The sequence below is a fragment of the Etheostoma spectabile genome, chromosome 8 (genome assembly GCF_008692095.1).
Source record: "Etheostoma spectabile isolate EspeVRDwgs_2016 chromosome 8, UIUC_Espe_1.0, whole genome shotgun sequence".
Taxonomy (NCBI): domain Eukaryota; kingdom Metazoa; phylum Chordata; class Actinopteri; order Perciformes; family Percidae; genus Etheostoma; species Etheostoma spectabile.
The window spans coordinates 34804893-34824432 of record NC_045740.1 but is presented as its reverse complement, the minus strand read 5'-3'; the positions used below and the strand labels follow the sequence as shown (position 1 = coordinate 34824432).

Here is a 19540-nt window from a genome sequence, read left to right as displayed (position 1 = left end):
TTATGTTGGTGGAACTTATTTACTATTTATGTAGCGCTGCAGGGGCGCAACATTAGACCCCTGGAATCCCTTCAAGAGACAAATGAACACACTCACACACTCTCACACACACACACACACACACACACACACACACACACACACACACACACACACACACACACACAGTTTGTTTCACACCAGGATGGAAACTGTGGAGCCTCAGTCCCTCACTGTTGACAGGGGTGATTTACATGCACACAGTGCTCGCTCTGTTAATCTTATACCACACACACACACACACACACACACACACCACACACACACACACACACACACACACACACACACACACACACACACACACACACACACACACACACACACACTGTTGTCTGACATTTGGGCTGGCAACCAATGGCACAGGGTCATGTTTAGCGCTCGGCCAGGTGCTATAAGTGCTGCCTGCACACTGGCTCTCCCTGCAGTCACTCACAGCAGCCGGGGTTCCCTCACATTGGCTCCCGGTGAAAGGGGAAGACAACGAATTAGTGCCTCCCCCATGCTTTTTAGAATCCTCTGCATCTGACACAGACACACCTGCAGAGAAACAAGAGGAAAGAGTCAGAATGTTTGCTTACGGAAGAAGTAATTTCACCTGGAATGGAACTCTGAGAGAGCTGCAGGGCAGCTGGACAGGTAGGCTGAGTCTGAGGGTTTGGGTGTTTGGGTCTATGTGTCTATATATAGATATTATAAAATGAAAAAACTTACATGGTATTAATCTGAGGTTCTGTTCCAAATGTTTTCACCTGACATAATCCAAAAGGGATTTTCATCATTACAATGCTCTTTATCATTGAAATGCACAGCCAAAGTGACACAATGTTGCCGAGTGACAAAGAAAGAATGCAAAGAATCACAAACAGAAATGCGGCGCAGCTTCTGGCTGTTTCTGTCACAGAGAAGCAGAGAGGTGGCTAACTGCACTGCCATCCCTGCTATGTGACTGCGTTATGTCCTGAATGTGAGGGGGCATTCTGTGTCCCCTCACAGTGATGGGATGTCACATCAGATCAGAGGCATAGCAGAGAGCAGCATCCAACCGTCTAATGACACATACATGCATGCATGAATACTAAAACATTTAAATGAGTGTGACATTTAGGATGTATGCAGTGTGTATATGTATAGAATAATAACATCCATGACATGTAGACTACTTTGTACTAGCATTCCCACAATGCAATGTGTTGCCATAGTTGTGCAGCACTACAGCTGTCTTTGATGATGTTTAGTGTCCGAAATCTCAACGTTCGGCTCACTATCGAGTACCAACACAGAGCGAAGTGAAGTTCCAAAATTTTAAAACAATATGTCCGCATATCGCATATAACGCATTCCTGTCACGGTGAGCCGATGCTTTGAAATGTTTTAAAAAGGAAAATAAGACACGGTCCAGCCATGAGAAGCCACCCAGGCTGCGTTGGAAAACTTGAATTGCACATACACATACGCATATACTGTAAACCATTACTAAGCATTGCAGATACAGTGCGTTCATGTGCGTATGCATGAGAGCGTCACACATACATACATGCATGTACATACAGTTCATGCACATGCACATGCACGTACTGTACATGCATAGACATGCATACACATGCACTTGCATGTGGGATTCAGTGGCTGCATATTTAATTATTAAGGCATTAGTTTGGATCCATACACAGCCCCACATCTCAAGAGTACAACGTGTGTGTGTGTGTGTGTGTGTGTGTGTGTGTGTGTGTGTGTGTGTGTGAGTGTGGGGGGGCTGTATCATGTTAAGTTGCTATAAGCAGAGCTCCGGGAAGTCGTAGCTCAGATCCTCCTCTAGTTCTTTTCCACTTCAGCCCTGCGAGACAGACAGACAGACACATGTTAACAGCTGTTTTCTAATGGCCAGCTGTGCTGTTACTCAACATTTCTAAATACCCTTTTCAAAAGTATGTATTCTATGCTATATACTGTGCTAATACTATGACATTGCACTGTACAGCAGCGAATGTGTGTCATGGTATTAATTGCACAAAAGTCTGCTAAATGTAAATAAAACTAACTGATGTGAATAAGAATGAAACTACTGCCAGTTTTTACATTTCACAGATAGCATTCACAGAGAACATATTTTCTTATGACTTTCTATATTCTGGAGTTGTCTCTGAAGTTTTTTTCCCCCATACACACATGCAGGAATGACATGTAACAGGTCACCTCCGCTCTGTGTGGAGCAGGACAGTCAAGGGACAAAACATGGTGACACAGAGGAAAGAAACAGAGAAAGAATCCTGTCCCCAGCAGGGCCCTGGGTTCTGTCTGGGAAAGATACAAACAACCCTTTATATGTAGAAACATGATGAGAAACCATTAGTTTTCGTTACTTTGATTGACTGTAACAGCTGGCAGACATAAAACAGAACACCCATGCAGAGCTAGACACACTGGACGCGTTGCATGAGCGTGTCAGCTGCGGGGTGTGTCCAATTTAATTCCAAATCCCATGTTAACAGGTTAGAGCTTACACACTGCTAATGCACCGAAAACGGATGCATGCTGGAAATAGAACAGAACCTATTTTTCATGCAACACACAAACGTTTTAAAAGCGTTTCCAGGCGAAATAGAATAAGAACAGATGTTTACATGTCATTTTGAAACAAATACATATTAAGAAATGATATGTTGATGTTTGAAAGTCTCTAGGTTTCAACGTCAATGCAGATATGAATGTGATGGTCCAACATCAGCTAGGCTTACAATATATAGGCTCTTTGCAGCTACACAAAGTTGTTAATGTTATTGAAATAAATAACCCATTTTTCAGAGTCTGAATCAGTCAGCCCTATGGTCCGAGATAATAATGTACCACAGGACAATGTGACAATAAATGACAAATGATCATGATAGGGTAATCTAATGGAAATATAGAATATAATGCAGTTAAACAGTATAATATATATTAGACTATAGTTTCAGTACAGTATAATGTAGCATGGGATATAAGATATATTTAAAGGTGAAATGTAGTAGTAAAATATGTAGTTGAATACACTGAGTACATTCAGGCTACTCAAGTAGGCTACTGCACTTAGGTACAAACAGGAAAATTCTATCTTCATGGGTGTCATTACATGAGACAAGTACCCTTGTGCATGCTGGCTTACTGTCAAGTGCTAACTTAATTAAATCAAACCATTATCTTTACGTTTGTTATTGGAATTCATTAGTTCCACATTTACACTGCATTTGTTGGTGGTGGTATAGTAACAATCGGGTAATTTAACGATATTCAATTCAATTCAATTCAATTCAATTCAATTCAATTTTATTTATAGTATCAATTCATAACAAGAGTTATCTCAAGACACTTTACAGATAGACCACACTCCAGAATTTACAAGGACCCAACAGTTCTAATAGTTTCCTCCAGAGCAAGCAACAGTGCGACAGTGGCGAGGAAAAACTTCCTTTTAGGCAGAAACCTCGGTCAGACCCAGGCTCTTGGTAGGCGGTGTCTGACGGGCCGGTTGGGGTTAGAATGAAGAGTGGCAATAAAAATAGAAAAAATTAGTAGTTTGTAGAAGTTCTTTGTAGTAGTTCATGGCATAGCAGGACGCTGTGCGGCATTACAAGGCACAGCAGGACGTAGCAGGACGTAGCAGGACGTAGCAGGACGTAGCAGGACGTTGCAGGACGTAGCAGGGCACCGCAGTGTAGCAGTTGAACATGGCATCACAGAACGTGTAGCGGGACCATGGCAATAGCTGCTACCCTGATTTCGGAGCCTCTCTGATCCAAGGGAACATGCTGGTGAAAAAAGAACATAAGGACTCCGGGGAATGACTCCCCAGAAATAGGTTAGTAACACGCATTTCTGGGACATGGATGCACATAAATGAAAAGATGGAAAGATAGAGGAGAGAGGAGCTCAGTGTATCAAAATAAGTCCCCAGCTGTCTAAAACTATTACAGCAAAACCAAGAGAGACGAGGTAAAGAGAGCTCCAGCCCGGCCGGGCTAGAACTCTCCCCAACCGGATCGGGCTGTATGCCAAGTCTCCCTTTAGTTCTATTATATTCTTGATTATATGATAGATAAATCTGAAAACTATGTGACTAACTACTACTCCCTAACAATATTCGATTCTATGCCCTAACTAGTGTATCAAAATAAGTCCCCAGCTGTCTAAAACTATTACAACAAAACCAAGAGAGACAAGGTAAAGAGAGCTCCAGCCCGGTCGGCCAGAACTCCCCCCAACCGGATCGGGCTGTATGCCAAGTCTCCCTTTAGTTATATTATATGAAACTATGTGACTAACTACTACTCCCTAACAATATTCGATTCTATGCCCTAACTATAAGCTTTATCAAAAAGGAAAGTCTTAAGCCTACTCTTAAATGTGGAGACGGTGTCTGCCTCCCGGACCCAAACTGGAACCTGGTTCCACAGGAGAGGAGCCTGATAGCTGAACGCTCTGGCTCCCGTTCTACTTTTAGAGACTCTAGGAACCACCAGTAACCCTGCATTCTGGGAGCGTAGTTCTCTCCCAGGGTTGTAAGGTACTATAAGCTCCTTAAGATAAGATGGAGCCTGACCATGAAGAGCTTTGTAGGTGAGAAGAAGGATTTTAAATTCTATTCTAAATTTTACAGGAAGCCAATGCAGAGAAGCTAAAACAGGAGAAACGTGATCTCTTTTCCTGGTTCCCGTCAGAACACGTGCCACAGCATTCTGGATCAGCTGTAGAGTCTTTATGGATTTTTTCGAGCAGCCTGATAGTAAAGAATTGCAGTAATCCAACCTAGAAGTAACAAATGCATGGACTAATTTTTCTGCATCATTTTTAGACAGGATATTCCTAATTTTTGCAATATTACGTAGGTGAAAAAAGGCGATCCTTGAAATTTGCTTTAAGTGGGAATTAAAGGACATGTCCTGATCAAAGATGACTCCAAGATTCTTCACAGTGGTGCTGGAGGCCAGGGTGATGCCATCCAGAGTAACTATATCTTTGGATAGTGCGTCACGGAGGTGCTTGGGTCCGAGAGCAATAACTTCAGTTTTATCTGAGTTTAACATTAGAAAATTACAGGTCATCCAGGTTTTAATATCCTGAAGGCACGTTTGAAGTTTAGCTAACTGATTAGTTTCATCCGGCTTGATTGATAGATATAACTGAGTATCATCTGCATAACAATGAAAGTTTATGGAGTGTTTCCTAATAATACTGCCTAAAGGAAGCATATATAAAGTGAACAGGATTGGACCGAGCACAGATCCTTGTGGGACTCCATGACTAACCTTGGCGTGCACAGAGGATTCATCGTTAACATTAACAAACTGAGATCGATCTGATAAATAAGACTTAAACCAGCTTAGAGCAGTCCCTTTAATGCCAATTAAATGTTCTAATCTCTGTAATAAGATATAATGGTCAATGGTATCAAATGCAGCGCTAAGATCTAATAACACAAGTACAGAGATAAGTCCTTTGTCTGAAGCAATTAGGAGGTCATTAGTAATTTTCACAAGTGCTGTCTCTGTGCTATGATGAACTCTAAATCCTGACTGAAAATCCTCAAATAAGCTGTTGCTATGCAAAAAGTCGCACAGCTGTTTGGCGACTGCTTTCTCAAGAATCTTAGAGAGAAATGGAAGGTTGGATATAGGTCTATAGTAGGCTAAAACATCTGGATCAAGGTTTGGCTTTTTCAGAAGAGGTTTAATTACAGCTACTTTAAAGTACTGTGGTACATAGCCTGTTAATAAAGACAAATTGGTTATATTCAGTAGTGAAGTGTTGACTAATGGTAAAACTTCTTTAAGTAGCCTAGTCGGGATGGGATCTAAGAGGCAGGTTGATGGCTTAGATGAAGAAATAATTGAATTAAATTGATAAAGATCAAGTGAAGCAAAGCAGTCAAAACATGTATCTGGTTTTACAGCTGTTTCTAACGTTCCTGAGTTTAGAGATAAGCCAGTTAAAGGCAGGTCTTGGTGAATTTTGCTTCTAATAGTTATAATTTTATCATTGAAGAACCTCATAAAGTCGTTACTACTAAGAGCTATGGGAATACTTGGCTCAGTAGAGCTGTGACCTTCTGTTAGCCTGGCTACAGTACTGAAAAGAAACCTGGGGTTGTTCCTATTTTCCTCTATCAATGACGAGTAGTACGCTGCTCTGGCATTACGGAGGGCCTTCCTATACGTTTTAAGACTATCTTGCCAGGTTAAACGAGAATTTTCCAGTTTGGTGGAGCGCCAGATCTTCTCAAGTTTCCGCGATATTTGCTTTAATTTGCGAGTTTCAGTGTTATACCATGGAGCTAACCTTCTTTGTTTTATTATCTTCTTTTTTAGAGGGGCAACAGAGTCTAGAGTCATTCGTAGCGAGCCTGCTGCACTATCAACAAAATGATCGATTTGGGAGGGACTAATAGCATAGGAGTCCTCCGTTACTTTGGGACTTGGTAATGAATTAAATGCTAACGGAATCGTATCCTTAAATTTAGCTACAGCACTATCAGATAGACATCTTGTATAGGATGTTTTGCCTAACGGCGTGTAGTTCAGCAGTATAAACTCAAAAGTTATCAAACAGTGGTCAGATAGGAAGGGATTCTGTGGGAACACTATTAAATGTTCAATTTCAACACCATATACCAGAACAAGATCGAGGGTGTGGTTAAAACGGTGAGTCGGTTTATGTACACTTTGAGAGAAGCCAATGGAATCTAATAGAGAGATAAACGCAGTGCTAAGGCTATCATTCTCATCGTCCACATGAATATTAAAATCCCCTACAATAATAACTTTGTCCGTTTTTAGCACTAAGTTCGATAGAAACTCTGCAAATTCGGATAAAAATTCAGAGTATGGACCAGGTGCTCGGTACACTATAACAAATAGAACTGGTTGCATTGATTTCCAACTTGGGTGTGAAAGACTAAGAACAAGACTTTCAAATGAGTTATAATTTAGTTTAGGTTTAGAGCTAATTAGTAGACTGGAATCAAAGATAGCTGCAACTCCACCTCCTCGGCCTGCGCCTCGAGGAATGTGAGTATTAATATGACTGGGGGGGGTGGACTCATTTAGACTAACATATTCTCCATTACTCAGCCAGGTTTCAGTAAGACAAAATAAATCAATATTACAATCTGATATCAATTCATTTACTAGTACACCTTTAGAAGAGAGAGATCTGATGTTTAAGAGTCCACATTTAATTCTCCTATTCTTTTGAACTATTGCACTTGTGGTTTTAATTTTTATGAGGTTTTCATGCACGGCTCCTCTTCTGTTTACCTTTGATTTAAATAATTTTAATGGTCGGGGGGCGGACACCGTCACTATGGGATTTTTACTAGGTAACACCTGAGGAGCAGAGAAGTGTGTTAGACTGGGACTCTGCCTCCTGGTCCCAACTATGGATGGATATGGATATGAGGGGCCGGTAAGCATACAGCCTACAGGTTAACCCATACGGCCGTGGGACATAAGAAACTAATTTGTAATTTTGACAATGGTTATCATTGGAGCATTTAATCCGCAAAACTCTCTTGGATAACCACTAATATATTTAACTGTTGTCCAAGCACTATTTAATCCCCATGTTTACTTTTTATACCTCAGTCATGGTTATCCTTCACATTCATCTCTCCTGACAAGTTACTGATGTTGGTGTAGCCTCTCCCATCAATCTGGCTATCTTAGTTCAATTATTCTTATTCAGGTGTTACAGAAATTTCATGGTCACAAATAAAGATAAAACAATTCAATTTGTTAGTTTTTCTTACATTGACGTAGAATGGAGCAAAGCCTCATGGGAATTAAGAATGTGTTTATCCAATGAACCGATTGCAGGTCAAGTTTATTCACAAAAATGGGGGATAAATCAGCCCCCCTTCGTCTAATGGGATGACCCAAAGACCTACGTGAGACAGAGAGAAAGCAGCAAAGTTCGAGGAAAAGTAGCGGTTAGCTTGGTTTCTTGCTGTTTTAATGTTACCCATGGAAGGCAAGAAAAGAACGGAGAAAGGAGGGGCCGAAAAGGCCAGAAGGAAGAAGGAGCGGAGGCTGGAGGAGGATGTATCAAAGTGCTCAAGATGACGGATTTATTCCGAGACCAGGCTTCAACGAGGGCTGCAGGTGAATTGACTGGAAAACGGGTTAGACTCTCCTCATAGCAAGTAGCTTAACAGCATCTCGAATGAGCTCCATTTTAAGTAACCAGTCTTTGGTTTGAAATACCTTGTCCATAAACAAAACATTTATGACCAGTTTTATTAGATTAGATCAGATTAGATTCAACTTTATTGTCATTACACAGGTACAGGTACAAGGCAACGAAATGCAGTTTAGGTCTAACCAGAAGTGAATAGCAGTAAGTGCAGGATATACACTGGTTCCGTAAGTGTAGGACATGGATATGTACTGAATAAACATAGAAATGAATACTATTATAAACAGAATTTTACAGATGGGTTTGTCCTATGAATATAAAATATAGATAACAAGTATTGTGAGCAAGATTTACAGCTAGAAATGTACTGAATATACCGGTGGATATCTGATATCTAAATGAGTACGCAGTAGTGCTATGTGTAATGTCCTCCATTTGTCATTTTGCTATTTGCAATGCTAAAACTGAACTGAACGCAGATAAAACCTCATTCTGAAGTAGCGAAATGTTGGAATGGTAATGACTAATTGCTGGGTATATTTTGTTGGGAGGTGGGGTGCATTGTATACCCCCTTCCACGCACCCCACTAACACAGAACGTTTAGGTAACGTTAGGGGAACGTTATCTAAAGGTTGCAACGTAAAGATAACGTTAGGGGAACGTTGAATAAAGGTTGCAACGTTAGGCTAACGTTAGGGGAACGTTCGCTGGAGGTTGTAACGTTAGGATAACCCATTATACAGTTATAAACCTACACTTTATTGTCAATAATGTCCATTTGTCTAGTGCCATCTAGTGGTCAGGTTTTATATTTCCGTTAAGTCCTTCCCAAATGCGTAGACTTGGCTGGCACAGAAACATAGCATAATTTGGGTTTTAAAAAAATCGATTTTGTTTGTGTTATTGATAAATGGGAGGTTATTGGGCCGGTGCCGTAAGAATCTTCCCAGTTGGTTTTAGTGCCCCACTTCGCCCCTGCATGTTGGCGTGTTACGCCACTGGTTGATCAGTGAAACCATTGGGAGGACTGTGTATTTCAAATTTTATAACACCAATGTACCACAGGACAGTGTGACAATTAATGACAAATGATCAGAGTGATGATCCCTCAGAGAATCATCACCTGACGTAGGGGTTTAAGATAAGAAAAGCCTTTATTGGAGAGATCACAGGTCCATCCATCAAACCTCATCCTCTTATCCGGTATCGAGTTGCCGGGGAAGCAGCTCCAGCAGGGAACCCCAAACTTCCCTTTCCCGAGCCACATCAACCAGCTCCGACTGGGGGATCCCGAGGCGTTCCCAGGCCAGGTTGGAGATATAATCTCTCCACCTAGTCCTGGGTCTTCCCTGAGGCCTCCTCCCAGCTGGACGTGCCTGGACCACCTCCCTAGGGAGGCGCCCAGGAGGCATCCTTACCAGATGCCCAAACCACCTCAGCTGGCTCCTTTCGACGTGAAGGAGCAGCGGCTCTACTCCGAGCTCCTAAACGGATGACTGAGCTTCTCACCCTATCTCTAAGAGAGACCAGCCCCCCTCCTGAGGAAACCCATTTCGGCCGCTTGTACCCTGATCACAGGTGACCGCACAAATCCACATTTACTGAGCTTTGTTGTTTCAGCTCATTGTTCGTCCATCTGTCACTTTACTGTTCTGCTTCACTCTCACATATCCTTATAGTGTAGCAGCAGCTGGTTCCAGTTAGAAAGCTCCGATCAACTCAGCGGACAGACAGTCAGAGACTAGCTGGTGAACATAGAGGAGTAGTTAGCAGCTACAGAGACAACTGTTTCCCTCAGGAGACTAAAAACCGCCGAACGTGAGAGAATATCGGACAGACATTCATCAGGTGGACACAGACGGACTCCTGATGAATGATCATGTTGCTCTGGAACTGCATCCTGTGGAAACAGGCAGCTGTTTGTGTTCAACATGTCACCTGAAAAGGTGGTGATGTGTTAGTGTTTGTGCTGAAAAGCAGAAAACAAAAAGATCAGTAATTGAAGTGGTCCAAGGGAAAAGTAACACAATTTTAAGATCTGTCCAGCGACAATGGATGAAAAATAACCTTTTGACTAATTCTGGTGCATTTACAGCAATGTTAATTAAATACACTGCCCCTTTCAAAAAAATTTTTAAAATAAAAAAAAATAGCGAAAACATGTCGCCAAATGTCGAAAGGAAAGGAAAGGGAAAGGCATTTATTTGTATAGCCATTTCGCACAGGCATTAAAAGTGCTTTACCAAATCATTAAAAAACAGTAAACAAAATAAAAACCTTTAAAAGTCAAAAGCTTAAAAATCATAGACCATAAATAGACATTAAAAACAAAATAAAAACTTGGCACTAAACACAAAAAAATTACGTGCAGAAAGAAAGAAAGGTTTAATTTAAAAAAAGGCACCAAAAGGAAAGGTCTTCCCCCCTTGTTTAAAAGAGGAAGTACGCGATTACGGTTTCTGGGAGTTTATTCCAGTATGGGGAGCTAAAACGAAACTCTTCACCCTGTTTTTTCTATTCGGGGACAAAAAAGTAGACCTTTCCCGATGACCTGAAGGCCCTGGGGGGTCAAGGGTGTACAATCAAAATTTTATTTTGGCCCAAAACCTTTAAAGGGATTTTAAACAGCAAGAGTCTTTAAAATCAATTTTGAGACACGGGCCCCATGAAAGGATTTTCAAACTGGAGTGATGTGACCCAGTTCTTGGTCTTAGTGAGGACTCGACAGCGCTTCTAAACAGCTCAGCTCTGTTTGATTTTTTAGGGAGACCTGTAAACCCCCTTTAAGAGCAGTCTACTAAAAGATAAAAGCAGGACCTTTTTTTCCAATCCTTTGAACAAAACCCTTTAAAAACCCTTATAGTTCTTTGGTGATGACGACTTGTAATTTCTTATGGGCTTTTAAGTTGGTCTGAGTCCGACACACCAAGATTTCTGGTTTTGTCTGTTTTTTTAACATTTTTGTTTAAAGCTGACGCAGTTTTTTTAATCTTCCTTTTTTTTTCCCCAAAACACTACCTATTTTTCCTTCTTTTAAATTTCAGAAGCTGGCACATCCATTGTTAATTTTTTGATGCAGTTATCATTTTTTTTTTTTGACTATAGCCCCGGGCGAAAATTTTTTAAAAATTTTTGTGGCATCCGTAACATGGAACTTTTTTGTTTTTCCCATAATCAGCCAGGGGAAGCATGAATTTTAACCAAAAGGGGCCCCAAATGGGCCTTGGGGACTCCGCACGCAATTTTAGCTCAGATCTATTACCTTTTGACCCAATACCCCATTTTTTGGGAGGTTTCAAACCTTTAGACGAGCCAGAAGCCCCTCCCCTTTTTTTCCCAAATGGGTTGTATAGTTGGTCGACCGTGAAATGCAGCCTGAGATCAAGAAATACTAATTGAAATTTTGCCATTCTTGTTAAGGGGATTCTTTAAAAACTTTGACAAGACCCTTTCAGTTGGGGTGTGGTGGGAAACCCCCCTAAGGGTATCAAACTTTGCTTATGACAAAAATGGTTGATTTTTGAAGACAAATTTTTTAAATGATTTATTTAAAAAAGGGAAGGTTTGTTTTGGGCCCATTTTGCCATTGTGCTTGTCTGGTTTTTTTTTTTAAAAGGGGTTTGTTTACTGCAGTTTCAGGCCTGGAAGATACCTGAAAAAAAGGAGGGTTCACAATCTGTAGAGATCGAAGTCAAAAAATTTGGGAAAACATTTTAAAAAAGCCCTTGGAAATTCAAGGGAACAGGTCGATTTTTCAGATGTTGAATATTTCCCCCGGGGTTTTTAGGTTTCGTTAAAATTTTGTCATATGGTTTTGCTTTAAACGGCAACACTATCCTACTTGTTGACACTGCTGTTGTCTAATCTTCTAATTTTTCTTTGAGAAGGGGTGCAAAATCTTGCAGGCCTTTGGGAATAAAAGTTCAGATGCACGGACTGGGTTTTTTAACCTATCAACATAGCAAACAAGCACGGGAATTATTTGTTTTCTAGAGTAAAATTAAGAAAAGGACCTTCTTGCTTTCCCCATTCCAATTATAAAAACGAAATCCTCTTTATAGGGGTTTTTAATGGGCCAGAGTTTGTTTTTTTGCCACCCCTTTGTTTGCTTTCCCACACCTCTTTTTTTTGTTCCAAACCCTAGGGGCATTTCCCATGGAGACTTTTCTTACCCAAAACAACTTTGACCTTTTGGGAGCAAGGGATCAAAAACATTTTTAATTTTTCCCGTGAAATTATCTACAAGCTCACTGCTGGGGCCCAGAGGGCGGGTTGGAGGGGAAAAAACTAATAAAAGTTTCACGGGGTTTTCATGATAAACCTTTTCCCATTATTTGTTTGGACCTTTTTTGGGACAAAATGTGCCCTTAAGAAAACACAGAAGATCGAGAGGCACGTCATCCCCACAACCCTTTGGAAATGTTCAGACCCTTTTTGGGCAAACAGTCCGAGGTGTCCCTTATTTGGGTGGGCTCTGCACATGCTGAGTCAGTCCTAGTTTTTCAAAACACACCAGTTTTGGTCCCCCTTCCTGGGGGCTGTCAAAATGAAAGTTAAAATCACCCCAATGATTACCTCAAAGTTTACCGACTATAGACCAGTTTAGTGAAGCCCAAAGAAGGTTCACAATATTTTTGTGGCCTGTAAATTTTTGAAACATCGCTTTAGGAAATCTTTTTGAAAAGGGCCCTATTCAAAAAAATAAAATTTCCCTACAATTTGCTACAGTGGGAAAGGTCTTTAACAAAATGGCGACTCCCCCCCTTTCTTATTCACTCTATTCCGCTCATAAACTGAATTAGGGGACTGCTCGTGAAACGCACGTTTGTTTGGTCTAAACCCGTTTCGTTAAAAAAAAAATCTAGATTTTGTTTGATAAAAAATCATTGATTAAAAAAGGGTTTTCCTGCCAAAAACCTACTTTAGTAAGGGTATGTTAGGTTTTTCATTTTTTGGGAAGGCTGAGCGAAGGAAAGGGGCTAAATTTGCTAATTTGCAGTTAAGGCTTTTTCCCATTCTTTTCCCATTACCTTCACAAAAAAATTGGGAAAGTTTAATCCCAGGGCCCGGGGTTTCCCTTTAAAAATCAGAGTTCTTACACCCAAAGGGCCCGGGCCCTTCGGTCAGCTTCTGGATTTTGCACCAAAGCCCTTATCATCTGAGTGGGGAAAATTTGGTTTTCTTCCGGCAGAGGACCCGGGGTTTTACTATTAACCGGGTTTAACCCGGCGTTTTATTTTTGCCAGGGTTAAGTGGGGGAAAGGAAAGGGGTGTAAAATTTTGGTTTCCCCATCACCGGTTCTGTGGTCAGTGAATCCAACCTGGGGTAGGGGAAAAAGGGGGAAGGGTGAGTGGAGACAGCGATGGCTCCTCAGAGGATTCGGGTTGGTAAGATGTTAGAGGGTGCTGGATGGGTGAAAGAGGAGTTGAGGTTTTGTATCTGTGCTCTGTGGTGTCCCAGGGTCAAATCTTTGCTCAGGTGGGGGCTGTGGTGGATCACTGCCACACTTTGTTGTGTCTTCCTTTTGTTTTGATTCGTCTTGTCTCTTGTCCTTGGCAGATGTGTAGCGCAGAAAGTAAAGCAGATTTGAGGTGAACAGCTTTACTCCTGGCTTGTTAAGGGAAAGTCTATCTGCTTTAAAAAGATGTCTGCGCTCCCAGAAAATGTTTAAATTGTCAATGAACTGCAGAGAGTGGACGGTACATTCAGTTGAAAGCCATTTGTTTAGTGCCAACAGTCGGCTGAATCTCTCATCTCCTCTTCTGACTGACGGTATAGGGCCACTGATAAACACATTTGCGTTTAGAGAGCTGACGGTGTCCAGCAGTTCCTTAAAGTCCAGTTTCAGCAATTCAGACTGTTGCTTTACAACATCATTTGACCCTATATGCAGAATAATGTTCTTCACAGTTGGGTGTTCTGCTATGATAGCTGGGATTTTTTGGGTAAAGTCAGACACCATGTCTTTGGGAAAACATAGTATTTTGGTGTTTTTACTGTTTTTTAAATCTTTTACAGCAGAGTCACCCACAATCAGGGTTTGAGGCCCAGTTGTTAGCTTTGTACTTTTTGAATTGCTCTCAGTCCTTACCCTGCTGTGTGGCGATGAAACGCAGTCCCGGTCATCAGATGACTGTCCAGCGTCTTGCAGCAGAGGAGCAAATCTGTTATCCAGTTGCACACCAGGTTGTTGGGGGGGCATTTTGTTGCTTATTTTCCCTTTTGCAGCTGTCCACGGCTGTGTCCTACTAGTACAGGGTTTGAAGAGGCGCTCTGCCCGGAAGATAATGCAGGCCAGCCGTCATATCACAAATCTCAGGCGCTGTGCCCTGCTCGTTAGTCTCCTCCCATTTCCCAGGAAATGATTTAGTCTTAGGTTTCGCACCACAAGAGTTCCAGGGAGGACTGCCACTTGTTGATTTGTTACCCGTTCTACAGCCCTCCTGTTTCTTTGTACTTTGTTGGTGCTAATTAGCCGTGTGTTAGCATGCTTTTGTCCATTGTTATGGGTCCATGGTAAGTGGTGTCATTTCCACAAGATCCGTTAACTTCCACGTTCACTTCTAGTAGGTGAACCTTGGTTTCCAGAAGTGCAATCTTCTGAAGGAGTTTTGTAGTAGTCATCCACGGAGAAAGGAGGCATCTTGCTGCTAATTAGCTTTAGCTACAGTCACTGTAGGACAGGCTTGAGCTATTGGTAGCCACGCTCACGCAGGAAAATGTTAAAATATGGCAATAGCCTACTGTGTCTACAAAAAATGTAAAGTCCAGTGATTTATAAGTATCCAAGAGCCGCTGCTCATAGTTTCTCTCAGAGGAAAAGCAAGATTATCAGCAAAAATATGCAAGCAGAGGCAGGAGCAAGCAGCAAAAGCGTCTGCACTGTAAGAAGCAGGAAGCACATTTACTAATTCCTCAATGCATGGCCCATTGCTTTCAACAAAATATCTATAATTGAATATGAATACTGAATTGCCTGGGGCATATCTGGTTCTTTTCTGGCCACAAAATGCTTTCCTGCAGTCTGAAAATGTTCGAGACTATATGAGCAGGATGAGATGGATCTATGTTTGGGATGGAACTGTTAATGCTCTCAGACTGAGTCAGCGCTTTAGGATCACAGGGAAAATGTGTGCGACACTGACTTTTGCTCGTCGAGCATTCCTTTGCTGCACTGGCATGTAAAGTGGTTTGACCCTCAGGTCACCAGTCACTACCATGACACTGCTCAAACATCACACACCATGTTACTATGGCAACGTCACGGAGAAGTCTAACACCAAAAATAGGTTTGATTGTGCAAGTATTGCTGCATCCCAGGCAACCCGTACTCTGTGCTTTCACAATCTTCTACCCGTGAAAGGGCCCTGGAACGACAGTCAAACCCTTAACTTACTACCCTGGATTGTTGTAGTCCTAGTTACAGTGTTTGATATCACACACACACACACACACACACACACACACACACACACACACACACACACACACACACACACACACACACACACACACATAAACAACAATGGCGACCCCTGTTGATGCTGTACAGACGACAGAGAAATAGAAATAAATATGAATCGGCAACGTAAAGTAATTCTGCATATTGTAATTCAAACAATACACATATGATTGTGTACTACTACAGGTTATGTTAATAAAGTGAAGCCAAAAAAATGTTACGACTAGATATTGGTAGTATCAGCTTACGTCTAACGCTTGTCGTGACTTTGCTTGGTATGCTACCTTGGTCGGTACTTGAAGTCGTAACTTACAGGCTAAACACTATATGGAACACAACATATGGTGTGTGTGTGTGTGTGTATGTGTGAGACATAGGTGGACATGATAACTCTGACCTTGTGCACACACACGCTCCTTGCTGTCCTCATGGAGCACTCACACACTCTGTATTATTAGCACACAGACGGCAGGTTCAAAGGCAGCTCTGAGAGGAACCTGCTGTTGGCCGATAGTTAACAACCAGGAACACGTTGAGACACCAATCACCCTTTTATAATAATGAGAATATTGCAGTAGTTATTAGTTGTAGGGGCGGCTGTGGCTCTGTGGTAGATCGGTTGCCTGCCAGTCGGTGGTTCCATCCCTGGCCCTGCAGTCCCCAAGTGTCCTTGGGCAAGACAGTGAACCCCAAGTAGGGTAAATGTAATTGAGGCCGCGAGCCTATGGTACCATTAATGACCAGAAGGTGGAATGATTGTGCTGCAACAATGAAACTAAGCATCAAAGAAGCAGATGTGAAGCCTGAAGTGTTACAGCTGCAGGTGTGGGAACGGTGACAGTAAAAAAAAAAAAATCAGCTGTGCAAGAAAAGTGTAGCAGTTTGAAGAAAAGTCTTTATAGTTGTGGCCCGTGATGGTTCAGATTGTGGTTTGAGGTGGGTTTGAAGTTGTGGATGAGTAGACTGGTTTACATCTCTGTATGCATGTAGAAAATTACAGAGTTCATCATGAGTAGCCCTTGTGTGTGTGTGTGTGTGTGTGTGTGTGTGTGTGTGTGTGTGTGGGTGTGTGTGTGTGTGTGTGTGTGTTTTTTCTTCTGGCATGATAATACGGTAAATAGTTCTTTATTTAGTTGTTTTGCATATGTAAAAGAGAGAGAGAGAGAGAGAGAGCATTTTTCCCTCAGCAGTGCCTGCAGGCTGCATTTAGACATCTAGGTGGCAATATTCACTTGGTGATACGGATATGTTATGTTATTAGTTGGTGACCACGTCTGGCTGAGAGGTGTTTCCAGCATCACAATCCCTGATGGAAATCGAAAAGACAACACTTTAGAAAAAATGCCCTGAAATTGAATCACAATAAGCAATATGAACATGAAGTGAGTAGTAGTTATATCCACCTGGCAACTGAGTGTATGTTTTAGGCTTACCAGTTGGCATCATAGAAGACGTCTGGAGGGCGGGGGGGGAGAGATATGGCAGGCTCTGTATTATTACTCAACCAACCAGAAAAAGGTGTCTTTCTCTCCAACTCGTTTTCTCTGTTTGTCTGATTTACAGCTACATGTCATCACAGAGGGCTTCATGTTTTTAATGGCAGTGTGAGATCCCTCCCATAATGCTCCAGGATCAGTGCACCAGAAATAGCCTCTAGAGGCTGCAGCGTGCATCGCAACACTATCAAAGAGTTGGACAGAAACAACATACTGATCACTTTTCTATTCTTAGAGCCCTGATGAGCATGGAACAGAAAGGTCATGGAACCCCTGCCCCCCCCACAGCCCTGTGGGGTCAATCAACCTACAGTATGTTACAAATGTACAACGCTATTCATTAGATAAAAGGGGAAATTGTATCTAATAAATTTATACAACTAAAGAGGCAACATTAATGTTGGTTTGGTCAGCCTTCTGGGCAACTGGGTGAATGTTTCAGAAGTTTGTCCATTAACCCTCATGTTTTCCTTTATCAATGTCTTAATAAAGGACAGTTATCTAAATAATTCCTCATTTCTGCTTTTCTTACTCAAACATTACGTATAATTTCCTTTTAAATTAGGTTTAAATTCCAAAGATAACTGTAAAACTGAAGTTAATAAGTTAGTGTACGGGGGGGGGGGGGGGGGGGGGGGGGGCGGGTTGGGGTACGGGTAGGCAGAGGTGAAGAGATGGGTCTCGAGGCTGGACTGGAAGATGATGAGCAATTCAGAGTTGCGGATCTCTTGGGGGAGGGAGTTCCAGAGCCTGGGAGCTGCCCTGGAGAAGGCTCTGTCCCTGAAACTGCGGAGGTTGGACCTGTGGATGGAGAGGAGACCGGCTGAGGTGGATCTGAGGGACCGTGAGGGTTTGTAGAGGGAGAGTAGGTCAGTGGGGCATGAGGGGGCCAGATGGTGGAGGGCTTTGTAGGTGAGGACCAGGATTTTGTAGGATACCCGGTGGGAGATGGGGAGCCAGTGGAGTTGTTTTAGGACTGGAGTGATGTGGTACCAGGATTTGGTGCAGGTGATAAGTCCGGCGCCTGCGTTCTGGACCAGTTGGAGTTGCTTGATGGGGGTAGAGCTGATGCAGAGGAGAAGTGAGTTGCAGTAGTCTTTCAGCAGCGGGGGTGTGTGAGAGAGGGTCTGATTTTGGCCATGTTGCGGGGGTGAAAGAAGGTTTTAATCACATGATGGATGTGAGGCTCAAGGGAGAGGGTGGAGTCATAAATCACGCCAAGGTTGCGGGCCTGGGGAGATCGGGAGACAATGGTGCGAGTGGAGAGTGGGGTTATTGATTTTGCTGAGTGGGGATTTGGAGCCTCGGAGGAGGAATTCTATTTTATTGCTGTTGAGTTTTAGGAAGTTGTGTTGCATCTAGGTTTTAATAACTGACAGACAGGAGCTGATGTGGGGGAGGGGAGGACTATGGCTGTGGAGCTAGATTTGTTTCTTTATTACATGTGAGAAAATAATGATCTGAGAGAAGAAAAAAAATGTTTGAGAGAAAATGTTATCACACTGATAGCAAAAAAGCATTTTATGAGAGAAAAAAAAATATTTGAGAGAAACAGTTTTCATACCAATAGCAAAAGAAATCTTTCTCAAAATACTTTTTTAAACTCTCAAATATATAAATATAAAATTCTCTCAAAAAAAGTGTTTCTCTCGACACGTTTTTCTTCTCGCTCTCAAAACCACATTACATAAACAGTAGCTGCTTTGTCTTATGAATAAAGGAACAAATATACCAGTGTAATGTTCAGGTGTCATGGTTTACGTCATACTAATATGTGGATATATTGTTTGAATCAAATCATAATTTCAATTTTTTTAGCTAGGTGAGTAGTCTAGATCAACGGCAGTTCATTTTGAGGATAATCGCTGGGTGTTCCTCTCTCTGTGTGTTGCGTCTGTCTAACTCCGTTCTCTTCGGCAAACAACAAACTTTGCGCTAGCGAGGTACGCGCTGATAATGTCAAGTTGGTCCACTGACCAGCCTTCTAGAGTCTCCGCTGCCCGGCCCCCAGAGGGCGTCAGACTTTTGCCGTCCTGCTCGGTTTCCGGAGGGTCTTCGGCGTCCTGCTCAGCCTCCGTAGGGTCTTTAGCGTCCTGCTCGGTTTCTGGAGGGTCTTCGGCGTCCTGCTCAGCCTCCGGAGGGTCTTCAGCGTCCTGCTCGGCCTCCACTGGGTCTTCGGTGTCCAGAGGGACTCTACCTTTGCCGTCCTGCTCAGCCTCCAGAAGGTCTTCTTCGTCCTACCTGGCCTCCACTGGGTCTTCTCCGTCCAGAGGGGCTCTGCCTTTGACGTCCTGCTCGGCCTCCAGAAGGTCTTCTTCGTCCTGCCTGGCCTCCACTGGGTCTTTGCCGTCCTGCTCGGCCTCCGGAGGGTC

The 19540-nt window shown here is 42.4% G+C and overlaps 1 protein-coding gene across 1 annotated transcript in view; it reads left to right on the top strand.

Moving 5' to 3' along the window:
- The first annotated feature begins 449 nt into the window (after nt 1–449).
- The window catches only part of agbl1 (AGBL carboxypeptidase 1), a 119204-nt gene continuing 100113 nt past the window's right edge, over nt 450–19540 (top strand). The window contains exon 1 of the mRNA XM_032523385.1: nt 450–678. Within this exon, the coding sequence (XP_032379276.1) occupies nt 609–678 (70 nt within the window). The 5' untranslated portion in view covers nt 450–608. The remainder of the gene's footprint in view (nt 679–19540) is intronic.